This window comes from Bombus vancouverensis, chromosome 2 (genome assembly GCF_051014615.1).
Source record: "Bombus vancouverensis nearcticus chromosome 2, iyBomVanc1_principal, whole genome shotgun sequence".
Taxonomy (NCBI): Eukaryota; Metazoa; Arthropoda; class Insecta; order Hymenoptera; family Apidae; genus Bombus; species Bombus vancouverensis.
This window is the reverse complement of record NC_134912.1, coordinates 1260176-1272622: the sequence shown is the minus strand read 5'-3', so window position 1 is coordinate 1272622 and position 12447 is coordinate 1260176. Positions and strand designations below refer to the sequence as shown.

The 12447-nt window shown below is 39.5% G+C and overlaps 1 protein-coding gene across 1 annotated transcript in view; it reads right to left on the bottom strand.

Annotated features, from left to right (window-relative positions):
* LOC117163978 (lachesin-like) overlaps window positions 1-12447 on the bottom strand; it is a 67239-nt gene that overhangs the window by 28910 nt on the left and 25882 nt on the right. The window contains exon 3 of the mRNA XM_076627416.1: window positions 11680-11865. Coding sequence (XP_076483531.1) covers window positions 11680-11865 — 186 coding nt within the window. The remainder of the gene's footprint in view (window positions 1-11679; window positions 11866-12447) is intronic.

The window sequence follows — 12447 nt, the reverse complement described above, 5'->3', positions numbered from 1 at the left end:
TGTAAAAGATGGAGTAGTAGAAATATTCGCTAAAGCCTCAAGCAATTCATATCTACTGCCGACCATCGAAAGCGCATGTACAACGAAAGAAAAGCAACACAACGAAAGCTGTCAACATATCTGGCACAAGCGTTTCGGGCATAGAAATATAAACGCGATAAAGCAATTAGAAAACGGCCTTGCTACCGGGATAAAGATAAAGGACTGCGGAATAAGGGAAATTTGCGAGTGCTGTATAAAAGGGAAAATGACGAAAAAACCTTTCCCTAAAGAATCAACGACAAGGACGAATAGCATTCTGGATCTCATACATACAGATGTTTGTGGCCCAATGCAGACTGCAACTCCAGGTAAGAAATGGTATGCTTTAACCATAATTGACGATTTCAGTAGATTCACAAAAATATATCTGATGGAAACAAAACATGAAACCACGAAATATATTAAAGAATTTGTGCAATCAATGAAAAATCAATTAAATAAGGTACCTAAAGCAATAAGATCAGATCGAGGAAGGGAATACGTCAACAACAACCTGAGGAATTACCTGCATAATGAAGGAATAAAGATTCAATATACAGCAGGATACTCACCGCAGCAAAATGGAGTCGCTGAAAGGAAGAATCGCTCTCTAATAGAAATGGCTAAATGTATGCTTATTGACGCCGACATGGACAAGAAGTACTGGGGTGAGGCAATACACACAGCCAACTACCTGCAAAATGTCCTACCCACAAAACACACAGGTAAGACGCCGTATGAATTATGGTATTCTAAGCTACCTGACGTCAAAAATCTTCGTCCTTTTGGTACCATGGCATATGCACATATACCTCAAGAGTGCCGAAGAAAATTAGACGAGAAAGCAGAAAAATTAAGGTTTGTCGGATATTCGGAAGAATCGAAGGCATACAGACTACTCGATACAGCTACAGATAGAGTAAAGATGAGCCGTAATGTGATCTTTCTTGAAACTCATAAGGAACCCGGGACAGAAGAAATTATTTTTGAAGAACAGACCGTTACTGAAGGTACAGCAAATAAACCAGGAGATAACAATAAGGAAATCATTGAAGAAAAAGGACCCAAAGATGAATCCGAAGATATTCAAGGTTCAGAGCCAAGGCGATCAAAAAGACTAAATAAAGGAATTCCTCCTGATAGGTACATGGGAGCACTAAACATGACAGTTAGCCTAGAAGAGCCAAAGGATCGAAAGGAGGCACTATCAAGGCCAGATGCAGAAGTGTGGATAAAGGCGATGGATGAGGAAATGGATTCGCTGAAGAATAACAAGAATTGGGACCTCATGATTCCACCTAAAGAGCGAAAAGTTTTAAGTGCAACTAAATTGAATTTTCTGTTACAGAAGTGCAATTTGCAGAATCAATGATCAAGCGACTAATATCGTTGAGGAAGGGTGTTGGAATACAACGATATCAGTCGCATGCGGATAGAGTGTTTGATCGTACAGATTCTTCCATTCGTTGCCCAGCGCCATCCCCACTAACGTACGTTCGTTAGATGTACCGCGGCGGCTGGCGCGTGCATGCTCTTCCGAGAACTCGGCGGAAGAAACGTAAGGATATGGATGGAACATTGGGCACGTCGGTGTCGCGCCTTGACAGCGTAGCGCTTTGTATCGAGAAGCTGCTAGAAAGTTCCGTGGCACGTGACGTTACACAGACATCTACTCAGGTCACACTCATTATAGAGAGTGGGGGTTCAAAATCTTTACAAGCGCCACAGGTCACTAAGGCAGTCAGTCTGTGAATAACTAGCCAACTGTCTACATTCCAGAACGCACATTTATAACTCTCGAAATAATTGTTTAATAAATATCACATTATATTATTTCAACATAAACATTGTGTCTTCCACAGAATATTAATCCTAATTCCAAGATTAAATTCTAACAACAATAAACATGAATTTTTGTAATGGTATGTGAGGTAAAGGTACCGATACGCGGCGATAGGACGTAGCCATGCTGTATTATGTGTCGGCGCTTTACATTTTTTGTTGTATGATGCAGTTTTTGGATTTAAGCCTCTGGGGAGCGGAGCTTTTTTTTTATTTTTTTTTCTGTCCTGAAAAACTTGGTCGCAAAACAGGACGCTTCAGTAGTTTGCTTTTTGGGTGCTGTGTAACTTTGGGGAGGGGTGGGATGAGAGGGATGGGGCGGGGGGGGCGGGGGGTGTCAAATAGGATTATTTACAAATATTTACAAATATTTACAAATATTTACAATATTTACATTTTACACCTGTGTTATGCGGTGTCAGAATTGAGTTCTGTCAGTTGCATGCCAAGTCTTCTGTACCACTTGATTCCTTTTATAATTGTGGTGGCATAAGAAACCATTTGGTCGGAGTGATCTGTGCCACACTTACCTTCATTGTATTCAACAACGGCTGGTGGTTTTGATGTTGCGAACAAACAAAACGAGAGATCATTCTTGAGATTCCTTTGAAAACACGTGTGGCAGCCAGGGTGCCATTCGTACGTTGTTATTTATTGAGATGATGTTCTAATTATTGCCTACTCCATAGATCAAGCTCTAGGAAGATTGTATACCATATTAAAGACCCTTGTAAATGCCGGATTTTCTTCTAATTTTTTTAAATGCTCTTTCCTAAACATATCGGTACTCTATTTGGGACATGTAATTCATAACGGAGAAGTTCGCCCCAACCCGGGTAAAATACAAACCTTGAGTTCTTTTCCTGACCAACGACCGTCACACAGCATAGACAGCTCATAGGTTTAGTTTCTTACTTCCGAAAATTCGTCTCTAAGTTTTCACAGGTAATGAAACCTCTATGCACACCTACTTTCGGTAACAAAAACATAACTTGGACAGATAAACGCGAAAAGATGAGGCAAAAGGTAATTTCTGTCCTGACTGATACTCTGGTGTTAAAGATATTTGACCCTAATTATCCGATAGGATTATATACTGACGCTAGTTCGGATGTATATGGGGTTACTTTAATGCATAAGGTCGAAGGTAAAAACAGGGTAGTGGAATATTACAGCAAAAGAACTAGCCCTGCGGAATCTAGGTATCATTTATATGAACTAGAAACGATAGCAGTTGTTAAACGCTGTTGAACATTTTCGCCACTATCTACATGGACGAGAATTTCTTGTTGTTACTGATTGTAATTCCTTGAAGGCATCTAGTCATGGGGCGAATTTAAATGACAGGCTTTACAGGCGATGGGCTTACTTACAAAATTTTACTTTTGACATTATGTATCAAGAAGGTAAACGAAAGACCCACGTAAATTTCTTCTCGCGAAACCCCGTAGACTTGGATCACCGTACGATCAACGAAGTCGTAGAGAAGGAAATTAATCTGACCGAAACCTCCGAAGATTGGCTACCAGTGGAACGACGTCGTGACCCTCAAATTTCTGACATCGTCAATAAATTGCAAAACGAGAAGCTCACGGTAGATATCGCGAATACGTATGAGTTACGGTCCGGTACCCTTCATCGTAAAATACAGAGAAAAGGCAGAACTCTCTGCTTGCCCATTGTCCCAAGAGGTTTTAGGTGGTCCGTTATTAACCATGTGCACCAGTCCATTATGCACTTAGGTTGGGATAAAACGCTTGAGAAACTGTACGTGTATTACTGGTTCGAAGGAATGGCGAAAATATGTTCGTAAATTCGTAGAGAACTGTCATGCTTGTCGAGTTTCGAAGGCTAGTTCAGGTAAAGTACAAGCTGAACTACATCCCATACCTAAGACCAGCATACCCTGGCATACGGTACACATGGATATAACGGGCAAATTAAGCGGTAAGAGTGACTCGAAGGAGTATATCATTGTTTTGGTCGACGCTTTTACAAAATTTGTATACCTGTATCATACCCGTAAATTAGATTCCTTTAACACCATTACAGCACTTAAGTCCGCTATATTTTTATTCGGCAATCCCTGCCGGGTAATGGCGGACCAAGGAAGATGTTTTACGGGTAAAGATTTCCAAAATTTCTGCCAGAATAGACACATTAGACTTCACTTAATAGCAACCGGAGCGAGTAGGGCCAATGGACAGGTAGAGCGTATTATGAGTACGCTGAAGAATATGTTAACGACGGTGGAAACGACCGGGCGATCTTGGCAAGACGAGATTGGCGAGATACAACTAGCTTTGAATTTCACCACCAATCGTGTAACCAAATCAAGTCCTCTGGAATTATTAATTGGGAAGGCAGCAAGGCCTTACGGCTTATCGTTGCCTGATAATATTGAGGAAAAGGAAGTAGACATCTCCAATGTAAGGCAACAGGCGATACAGAGCACAGAGACTTGCGCCAGTTATGATAAAGACAGGTTTGACAAAACGAAAGCGAAGATAGTTAGGTTCAATCTCGGAGACTTTGTGTTACGTAAGAACGAGGAAAGAAACCAAACGAAGCTAGATCCGAAATTCAAGGGTCCATTCATGATAAAACGCTTGAGAAACTGTACGTGTATTACTGGTTCGAAGGAATGGCGAAAATATGTTCGTAAATTCGTAGAGAACTGTCATGCTTGTCGAGTTTCGAAGGCTAGTTCAGGTAAAATACAAGCTGAATTACATCCTATACCTAAGACCAGCATACCCTGGCATACAGTTCACATGGACATAACGGGCAAACTAAGCGGTAAAAGTGATTCGAAAGAATATGTCATTGTTTTGGTCGACGTCTTCACTAAATTCGTATATCTGCATCATACTCGTATAATAGATCCCCTTAGTATCGTTAAAACACTTAAGTATGCTATATTTTTATTCGGGAGTCCTCGCTGGATAATAGCGGACCAGGGAAGATGTTTTACGGGCAAAGAATTTCAAGATTTTTGTCGAGATAGACACATTGAACTCCACTTAATGGCAACCGGTGCTAGTAGGACCAATGGACAGGTAGAGCGTATTATGGGTGCTCTAAAAAAAATATGTTCACAACAATAGAAATGACCGGGCGGTCTTGGCAAGACGCGATTGGGGAAATACAACTGGCTTTAAATTGCACCACCAACCGCGTGACTAAGTCGAGCCCATTGAAACTGTTAATCGGTAAAACAGCAAGACCCTACGGCTTGTCCCTACCCGACAATATCGAAGAAGGAGAAGTAGGCACCTCTGATGTAAGACAGCAAGCAATAAAGAATATAGAGACTAGCGCTAAGTATGATAAAGATAGATTCGACAAAACTAAAGCTAAAGTAGTTAGGTTTAACCTTGGTGATTTTGAATGAGGAAAGAAACCAAAGTAAATTAGATCCGAAATTTAAGGGTCCATTTGTAATAGCAGGATTTTGGAGGGAGACAGATATATTCTAAAAACGTTAGACGGCAATGTTACGAAGCTGAAGCGGTCGTGTATTCGCACGCACTGCCAGCGGCGATGTTACGAATTTAAATCAGTCATATATTCGCACGTACTACCAGTTGTCACTGGTAGTATTATATTGTCATATAATAAAACTCTGTGCGGTCGTGCAATCTAGAAAATCGAGATTCATCTGGGTACAAAATCGCAAATAGTTCATCATGCCATTACGATCCGACTGATAAATCACAGAATGCAACTACCACTTTGAATACAAATTATAATGCTACAAATTCTTGTTCTCTTTTATTTTTCTATTGTCAAACCTCTGAACGAAATTTCGTTGTTGAAGTGGACCCTTGACTTATTTGGAACAGTTAGTTGAACGGTAAATAATATCAGTTACGTCGAGTCTAATGTTGGAAAAACACAATATTTTAGTTACGCACGAGGACGTGTGATTGTCAGGATGGCCGTGTCGGAGATGAAAGGACATCGAAGCCTCCCCTTTGGAATTTCGGGAAAATTCCCTAACACCGTAATCTAGATTCTATCATAGGCGTAATTAAACAATTGTCGTTTTTCGATCCGATTGTATTTGTTCGAGATTTGTGATAATAAGCTTAGGCTCGAGGCGACAGCCAGTCGCCGAACGTAGCCGCGGTCACGGGATGAACGCTTTGCCTAACAAAGGTATGGAGTAATTCTATAGCTCTCCTTAAAAGAAATATTTGTAGCGGCAGGCGACGGTAAACATTCTAACGGTTTCTGTCCCGTGGCTCGCCACACGCAGATCCTATTCTTCGGGCAAGACGATCACGAGATGCCGACGCATCTCCACCAGCTAGCCTGAGGGCCGTTATAAACATTAAGATCTAGTTACCTAAAGTCCTTCAAACAAACAAACAGTCTTTGTCGCAACTACGGAAAGACAGGGGAGATCTATTTTTCAACGAACGAAGTTTCCCGCTAGCAACTTTCCCTCAAGGGCAGCTAGCATCCTTTTCTAGCCACCGACATGGAAATTGACCAATTAACAGCAACGTCAATTTCCCTCACATTGCGAACGAAGGCTTTTCTTGACGAATCCGATGATGTCGTGTCCTTAGACACACCCCATTTTAGTTTTTCTTCTGCAGCATCATCGTGACGGAAAGTCATTCTCTTGTGAGGCCTTATTAGCGAGTTACATAACGTTTTTACGCTCGGTGAATATTTTACATTTTAACAAAGAGCTAGTTTAGTAATACTTGTACCGTAGAAAGTCTGGATTCGATCTGAAATGTTGGAAAATTAGGTCTCAAAAGAGAATCTTGACTCTATCTAGAACTATATCATACTTTGTCGAGGTGAAATGACCATACGAGGGGAAGCTATAGGGTAGAGAAAGGGGTCGTACAATTTGTACAGCAGCGTGTATGTTGGTGCAGCCATGCTTTGAAACCAAAAGGTACAGCTTCCTTGTGGGACTTCGAAAGAATGAACAGTGACGTTTGTCTGGTACAGAAAATATCTCGATAAGTACTCTATTTTTCTCGTGCTCGGACCTTGAAAAACACTCCATTTTCCTTAAATTTACAGCACAATTGAGATGGAAAACAGTGACGTAATAAACAATGAAAGGGAACCATAAAGAGTAATATGCACCGTTAAGATCGATATGCGGTTCAATTTTATTTTTGAAAACTTCCGTGTTTCCACGACTAGCAAACACGAAAGCAGCCAAGTTTAACGAAGAAAAATAATCCAGCAGATTTTACTGTCATAAGCATCTCCAACGGAAAATGTAGAAAAGAAAAGTTTTGTAACAACAATTGGTTAAGGGGAAATTGGAGATCTTGGAATATTTATAAACTAACAAAAGGTTTTATTACAAAAATGTCTATATCAAGAAAACTCGCGCTATTTTAAACAATATGTTATTATTTTAACAAATTCGTATAGTTTATAGTGCCTTAAAATAAAGATCTCCCAACCATATTTAATAGTGACATAATTCAAAAGAAAGTTACGTCTAAACTTACAGTAAACTTCTCTAACATAATATTTCAATACTTATAGAAATTTTATTATTATAAAATATCGTCATGTTATATTTGACCACAATCTAAAAAAGAATAATGTATTTTACACTAAACCTACCAGTGTTGGTCAAATTGACCATTTACAAATTTTTACAAGAATTTAACCATATTTAAATGTTATCATATCACTTCATAATTTATGACTTTTTACAAAACATGCATACAACATACTTCTTGGTATTTACCTCGTTTGCTTTTTTTCTAAGAAAAAATTGTACTCTGTCCCGCCTATTGCGGGCGGTCAATTTGACCGGTCGATAAAATATTTTATTTACTCTTAAAATAAATGCAATTAGTACAAATAAAAGGCCATCTCAAGGTCAGATAACAAACTAAATCAGTAATAAGAATTAATAGCAACTGTTACGCCCGTAATCTTGTTATAAACAATAATCCATCCCTCGATCAAGATTGCCACCAGGTGTCAAAACATATCAACTCAGGTCCATAATAACCCTAAGGAACCGCCATAAAATTTAGCATTTTTTACGATCAATTGTTACAAACATTTTAAAAGTTGAGAAGTTTCTTAGGGTTATTGCTCATTCCGATAAAACACGGGAAAAGCGGGATTTACCCATGTTCAATGGTCAATTCCACTCTTGAGCAACCGTTGGTGGAGAACGGCCAGCATCCATCAATATTTTCATATAAATATCGCCGTTACAAACCATATTCTCATTTGCTATTGTCCTTTTGACCAGAATACATCTCGGTTTGGTAGTCAATCAGTCGACATCTAACCTTGTTATTTCTAAAACTCAGACAGAAAACATCTCAGAGCGTTTTGTGTAAAGTTGCTGTAAAAGAAAAAATAAAGCATATATAATTTGACAATAGTTTTGTATGTCGTATATGGTATTATTCTGTGATAAATATTTACCCTGAAAATGTCAACACTTTCCAAAAAAGAAAAAAAAAATTATTAAAAAGAATAACGGGCATAGAAGAAGACCGTTCAGTATGCGATGAACAAGAAACTTCAGCAACTGAAAACAGTATGGAAACACATGGAAAGCTATTTACAACCGAAGTAGAGTTAAGTATTATAAATAAGCTTTCGCGTCCAGGGTAAAAACGAAACAAATTATCGTTGACATCAGAGAGTGAGACTGGTGTAGAGAACCAATGTATCGAAACTGGGCCCGATGGAACAGTTTAGAAAGAAATAGATGCAAGGCCTAAACCTGGCAGGGCATCAGTTCATAATATTTTTAAGGATATGCCAAATGGCATTACAATGAAAGGACAAGTAAAGACGACATTTTATCTTACCATTGATCACCGTATGAGGGATGATATAATAAAATGTATGGAAGAAGAAGCATTTAGAGTATTGGGGACTAAGAAGGAGCTAGATAGAACAAAGCTGGATGCATTTATTGCCCGTGATGCATATCAAGCAAAGAATTTAGATGTCTTATATTTGTGAAATAAAATTTGGCGACCTGCATTTAAAAAAAAAAATAAAGTAACTCTTAATTAAGAAACAGACACATTGTAATTGTAATAATAGATAATCGAAGTCACTTTTATAGAATGTTTATTAATATAACACGTCAAAGAATTTGGTAAATATAAGAAAGATCACTAAAAGTTATGAAAAAGATTCTTCTGAATTGTACTTTCCAAAAACATCATGACTGCTTAAATAGGATGCGATAGTCATTTTTCAATTACATGGAAAGCATAATTTTTACTGGCTTTATTGGAGTCGAAAATGCATTATATCCCTTCTTTTTAAAAGCGAAATTTTATTCCACCGTGAATTCTGTGTTCATGAATGCGTTGAAATGTTTAATATAGAAAGGAAATGAGTCGTCTAGCTACTCGTCAATTTTATGTAAGGTTCTTTGCCGTCTACGCTTTTAAAAGAGATCAAGTTGGTGGAATAGGTAAAAATACAAATTTTATTTTATGCAAAATACAAATTCTATGCATTTAGATTGCTGCGTAAACATCGCGTGTCATTGTTCGTAGATTTAACTTTATTGGAAACAAGTTCTACAATTCTGCAAATTCCGAAATAACTCGTGCTCTGTTCAAATTACTAGAAAAAAATTGTATTAATGTTAAGTATAAGAATAAAAGGATTGACCGAGACTTTGATTGACTCTTTTTAAATAAAAAATACTAATAAAAGATTTATAATAAAATTTTTGTTAATAACAATATAAATATACGTGGTTAATAAGTAGCGTCGAAAAAAGTTTGCTCTTTGCTACGGCAAAAGTGATCGAAACTTAACTGTTATTTCCAAGGTGTTCATAAGCGGGAGTTCCCGCTAGGTATCTACTACTATTCCGAGGAGGACACGTGGGACCTGTGGCGATCCCAGCTGATCAACGAGGGAGGCGAACATCGAGGCGCGGAGGCGGTCCTGCCAAACTGGGAGGCGTGGAGAAGCCGCCACGGCCTCCCCCTCACATTCAGGATGACCCAGGTGCTCACGGGACACGGCGTGTTCGGCGAGTACCTGAGGAGAATCAGATGAGAGACGACAGACATCTGCCGCCACTGCGGAGAGGGCAGGGACACAGCGCAGCACACCCTGGAGCTCTGTCCGGCGTGGGAGCTGCCCCGCTACACTCTGCGGCACGCCATAGGAGAAACATTGACCCACTCAGTGATTGTAGAAGCGATGTTGAGAGGGTCACAGGAATACGAGGCCGTCCGCCTCTTCTGCGAGCGAGTTGTGCTCGCGAAGGAGCGAGCGGAAAGGGAGAGAAAGAAAAACTCTCACCCTTGTAGGATAAGACTATGGAGAAGGATGGCAGTCAGACGACCTAGAGCCACTCCACCGCCGCTCCACGGACCACGACGGGAAGGAGCGACAGCGCTAGGGGCAATGATCCCCCCGCCCTAACGCCAATTCAATAGTCGGGAGGTATTAGGACTGGCTCGAACAAGAGGACGCGAGAAGGGGATGCAACGGAAGTTAATTCATAAGAGGTTCCTGTCACACTCCTGTCACACGCGTAGGATGGTCATCGTGGAGTTTTAGTCGGTAGGAGTCCGACATTACTCTGCTGTTACGCGATTACTGCAGCAGCGGAGTGTCCATGAGGATTTCTCCACGTACAAAAAAAAGGTATCTACTACTATTACTAGACAGCTTGTGAGATTTCCTGGTATGCCATGCTTTTGGAGCTTCTAGAGGAATACCTTCGATACTTGCAGAAATTGTAACATTGTAAGTAACTAATACTCTCCGTCTCCATTCTCGTCCCCGTTCCCAAATTTTCATATTTTAGATAATAATAGCGTAGCTGCTATGTATTTCCATCACGATACCAGTCATAAAAATCATTAGAAACTGTCAGAAATATGAGAATGTGTGTATCATCGTACAGTTGATTAGTTAAAAATTCAACTAATACTGCATCGTAGTTAGAATTATATGAACACAGGTTCCGTTAAAATAACTCGATAATATTCGATTATGTATATTCGTTCGTACACGAATTGAGTATTAAGGTACGCAAATCCAATCAGTCACGGCAAAGATATCGTGTAAACTAATCGGGAAGACGTGTAGCGGCGTACACTTAATTGGAATTGATATGCTCTACAATCGACATGCATTCGAGAACTTTACTGATCTAAATAGGTTTCCAACTAATTATTTCACCAAGTTTCTCGGCTTACCACGATTCGTCCTATCGGTTAAACTGTGCGCAGAATCGCAGAAAGCTCTGATTTCGAGTGCTGATAATACTCAAAATAGCAACCAATTAAATGTGTCTGATAGCGATTTGTGCTTAAATTCTATAAATAACCCGTTTCTTATATTGGAAAATCCTGCATAGTTAAATATTTAAACCAATGTTCGAAATTTGATGTCCCCAATTAACTAGTGTTAAAGTATGGAGATGATTTAGAGAGGTATTACAAAGAACTTCATTGTAATATTCACATAACTTAGCTCGCCACGTAGGCTACTCGCCGGAGGCCCAGGGCACGAGATTTCACACTGCATTTCTCTCTTTTGTCTCAACGGAGTCTTAGGCCATCAGACGACGCTCACATACATATTAAGGATGGGATACATACTCGTGTGTGTTTCCGCTCTACGTTCCCTCACTCTCGCACGTACAATACAAATGTACTATATATTCAACAATTAGTTTTTGAACTCTCACTTTTATCTATTTTTAGTTCATCCCCTGAGCAAGTACTCTACATAATAAGTATAATTTAATTGAGACATTTGTTACTATTATCGCACTAGAAGAATTTCGAAGAAATGGCATGATAAACTTACCTGGCTTTTCATCGGATCTGTGTTAATCTGACACATGTAGCGTCCCTCGTCTTGCTCTTGTACGTTCTTTATGTGAAGATTCCAAGTAGTATGGTCTCTATGAGATACCGAGACCCTGTTATTGTGAGTTATTACGTGATCGTGGATCGCCTGGATCGCCTTAGTATCCACTTTCAGCCAACCAACCTATGGAAATATTTATCTATTACAAGAAAAACGATGCAAACAATTAAATTGACAGTTTAACGTCGATACGGTATTGCAATATTTTAAACGTTCGATCGTTCAATTTACTGTCCTATTTTCTAACCATAACTTTTCTCACAAACAAACATTCTACTTGAAGGAAAAATTGTGTCGTACAATGCCAATTGATTATATCGTTACGTAGCTTCCAATTCGAAAAGAAGATTCGCAAAATAGTGTTTCAGACGCAATGAAACAGCGGTTGCTGGGAGAGATGCGGCAGAGTGTTCGCTTCTTGAAGTTAGCTTTAATTTAATTTAGCGAGCAATTTACTAGAGCCAGTGGCATGTAGGTTGAACCAGCTAGTCAAATGTAAATCCTCAAGCCAGTCAGATCGAAAGGGTTAATGAGACGGTAGCACACTGAGCAAACGAGAACGATCAGAGAGCACAGACGTGTTCATAGATTTCGATGGTCGAGAACACCGCAATTTTCCTATAGACTGGCCGAATACGGAATGCAAACAAGCCGGATACGTACGACACGGACGGGGAGACACGTATAGGTGGAGCGTATGCGTCT